At 51.6% G+C, this 3,203-nt stretch overlaps 1 protein-coding gene across 1 annotated transcript, besides 6 other annotated features; it reads left to right on the top strand.

The window, feature by feature from the left end:
• Tc00.1047053506059.10 (trans-sialidase, putative) lies at nt 1-644 on the top strand (the record flags this gene model as incomplete). The annotated part of the gene is made up of 1 exon (XM_797822.1): nt 1-644. A coding segment is annotated over one exon (644 nt), but the record flags the coding sequence as incomplete, so codon positions are not given.
• Nucleotides 1-2,127: a sequence feature (heterozygous, Esmeraldo-like haplotype).
• Nucleotides 810-899: a sequence feature (A-rich).
• Nucleotides 1,636-1,659: a sequence feature (AT_rich).
• Nucleotides 1,709-1,731: a sequence feature (AT_rich).
• Nucleotides 2,128-3,048: a sequence feature (areas merged during assembly that could not be assigned to a particular haplotype. This can correspond to areas where the two haplotypes were merged or to regions with more than two copies in the genome that were merged during assembly.).
• Nucleotides 3,049-3,203: a sequence feature (heterozygous, Esmeraldo-like haplotype).

Below are 3,203 nucleotides of genomic sequence, written 5' to 3'. Positions count from 1 at the left end.
TGGCCTGTGAATCTCGGGGTGATAATTTGCGGCATGTGTTTTTGAGCCACGACTTCACAGTTGTGGCGACGGTGAGCATCGAAAATGTTCCGAGTGGGAAAACTCCTCTACTGACTGCGACTTTGGCGGACACTGAGTCCAATCATACCATGGGAATCTTGTATACCGCGGATAAGAAGATGGAGACGGTGTTCAAAGACAAAACAACAAGGAGCAGCACTTGGGAGCCGAAGAAAGAATACCAAGTGGCACTCATGCTCCAAGGCAAAAAGGCCTCTGTGCACATTGATGGTCGGTCGCTGGGGGAAGGAGAAGTGCTGCTAACAGATGAGAAGTCACTTGAGCTTGTGCACTTCTGCTTTGGTGCGTGCGTTCAGGAGTCCAGTCCAACGGCCGCCGGCCAACACTCTCCTGTGACGGTGGCGAACGTCTTTCTGTACAACCGCCCACTGAATTCCACTGAGATGCGTGCAATCAAGGACAGGATCCCCGTTCCGAAGAGAGGCCCGGGATCACAGGTGGAGGGTGGAACGGGAAGGAGTCATATCCCTCGTATTGAGGGTGTGCGAGCCAATGCGCCTGCTGGGAGCGGACTGCTGTCGCTGCTTCTTCTGCTGGGACTGTGGGGGTTTGCGGCTGCGTGAGGAGTGTGCGGCCTCAGTGTGGAATACTTGCACCCCCAACTCCTGCACCGACACACACACACACCGCTAGGAATAAATTTCACTACGCAGAGAATAATTTGTTTTTGTTTTCTTTTAATGTTTTCCATTTTCCCCTTGCTGCTTTAGGGCAACCACTATGGGCGGTTTTTTTTCCGGCTTTTAATTTTTTTTCTTTTTTGTTCGAAGTATAATTTCTTATGTTTTTTTTATGTTTGTTTTTAATTATTTTTGTTTGCTTAAAAAAAAAAAAATGTTTTATTTCCGTTTTTTCTATTATCCGCCATCCCATCTTTTTTTTCTTTTTTTTTGCTTTTTGGGGGCAGTCACTATGGGCGGTTTTTTTTTCTTTTTTTTCTACTCTTCCCTCTTTTCAATTGTTTTATGCTGCACTCTTCCTGTGAGGGGTGCCGTGTGTTTCCCGCCCAACCGCTCCACTCGCACACCCACCGACACGCTCATGACGACGGCCCTGTGCGCCTCGCCTGCTGCACGCATGAGGAGGGGCCGCGACGAACGGCGCGCTGAGGGAGCCGTGACGTGTGGGCGTGCGACGAGGGCCTGTGGGGCGGAGCACACATTTCTTTCCCTCTTGTTTTGTTTTCTTTGCGGCCAGGGCGGGCAGACACCCGCAGCGCCACACACACACAGCCACACCCTGCCGCCGTGTTTTTGGGATTTTTTTTTTTTTTTGCTTTACGTGCGCATTTAACGCGCCGGCAGTCCCGTCAGCGTTTCTCTCCCCTCCGATGATTTTTTTTTTTTCTTTTGCTGCGCTCACTCTCCCGATGGAGTGACGCGACTCCCGTCATGTCTGCGTGCTTCTCTCAGTCCCCCCACACACACGAGTGACTGTGCTCTGCGGGCCGCACTCACACGCCGATGAGAGGGCTGAGGGGAGCAGCAACACGCAGATGACCACATGAAATATAAACGATGTGCGGACACATGGAGGCTCAGACGGTTGAAAGACATTTAAATATTTAAATTTTAATTTGCGGGCAAAATATACAAACAGTTTGGTGTGGCCACACGGTAACCAGGTGAAATTTTTTTTATTTTAAAATTTGTGTGGAACAGTAATAGAGGACGACAGTTTTTCTTTTATATAATTATTTTGTGCGAGGGGGGGGGGGATTAATATCTGATGAAAGGGAATTGTTTTTTCTAATTATTTTAAATAAATCTTGTATGAATTGCCGCTGCTTGGCCTGCAGTGCAATATCATGAGTCTGAGCAGTCCTGTTATTTCTGCCATGCACTTCTGCTGTACATTTTTTGTTTGTGCGTCTCTTCACATGCTCTGCTCCTGCTTTTACTTCTTTGCTTCGTGTGACTGCAGGCACACACACACAACCACACAAAATACACATTGCAGTGGATTTGGATGCTTCTTTTTTAGTGCGTGCTGGTGGCTGCCGCCTCCTTCTGTGGGCATGAAGCGAGGAGAGGAGAGAGGGAGCGCACGGCGAGTCACTTTTCCTGCAGGCGTGATGCACCACCTATGACCGCTTTGAGTCGGGCACCGAATCCCATTGTGGGTGGAATGGCTGGAAATGTTGTTGCCGCGTCATGGATGGATGAGGAATCGCTTCTGCGTGTGGCTCTTTGGGTGATTGCTTGCTCCGTGTGCGTTTTGTATTGGTTCCGGGCTGTGGCCGTATCCCGTTGGTCGTGGGATTGAACTGGAGGCAGTGGAGCTGTGTGTCACCTCTCATCTTCCATTGTGGGTGACTGCTTGCGGCGTGTGCGTTTGTTTTGTGGATGCTGTTTTGCGGTGTGTGCACTGCGCGATGGTGTGTCTGCTGTGGGGCGCCGCATCCTCCTCCTCGTGCGCGCACCGACAGCGCCGCGACGATTTGTGTGTGTGTGTGCGCTTGCCCGCATTGTTGTGCGCCTGGCTGTTGTCTTGTTGTTGTGTTCTAACCAGAGGCAGGAATGAAACTGACGGTTCTGTCGGCATGTCTCCCTCCATCCTTCCTTCTAAAAAGTGTGACGGCCGAGGATTTGGATAAAGTGCTCTGTGCACCCCTGTTTTGTTTGGCCATTGCGGCTGCAGTGGGACTCTGCGGCTGCGTGCTCGTCGCACGTGTCGGATCGTCCGCTGTTGCTCCCTCGTTGTGTTGGTGGGGGAGGCGGCGAGCGACGGCTTTGGTGGAGTGGCGCCCGGTGGGAGAAGGAAGGCACCAACCTCTGCTGAATGCGACAGTCTTTGCTGCAGGCAATCTGGCGAGATGACGTTAGCGGTGCCACATCCAACCGAGATGGATGAGGGCCGCACCGACCCTCTCTCCCTTCCCTCCGTTCCCCAGTCTCCTGCAGACTGACGAATTGCAGGGCAGCGTCGTGATTACAAACCGGACGTCTATGAGTCAACAGGCCACACAATCGATGTGGACTCTTTTTCCCCGTGTCTGGGTGCCGCCACCGTACTTCTTCATCCCTTCCTTCTTGTGTGTGCTGTGTGCGCGTATAGTGCCGCTGTTTGTTGTGCAATACCAACCTACGTGAGCGAAAAACGACGATTTGACTGCTGGCAAC

This window comes from Trypanosoma cruzi, genomic scaffold (genome assembly GCF_000209065.1).
Source record: "Trypanosoma cruzi strain CL Brener 1047053516097 genomic scaffold, whole genome shotgun sequence".
NCBI classification, from domain to species: domain Eukaryota; phylum Euglenozoa; class Kinetoplastea; order Trypanosomatida; family Trypanosomatidae; genus Trypanosoma; species Trypanosoma cruzi.
This window is presented reverse-complemented; position numbering and strand designations above follow the sequence as displayed.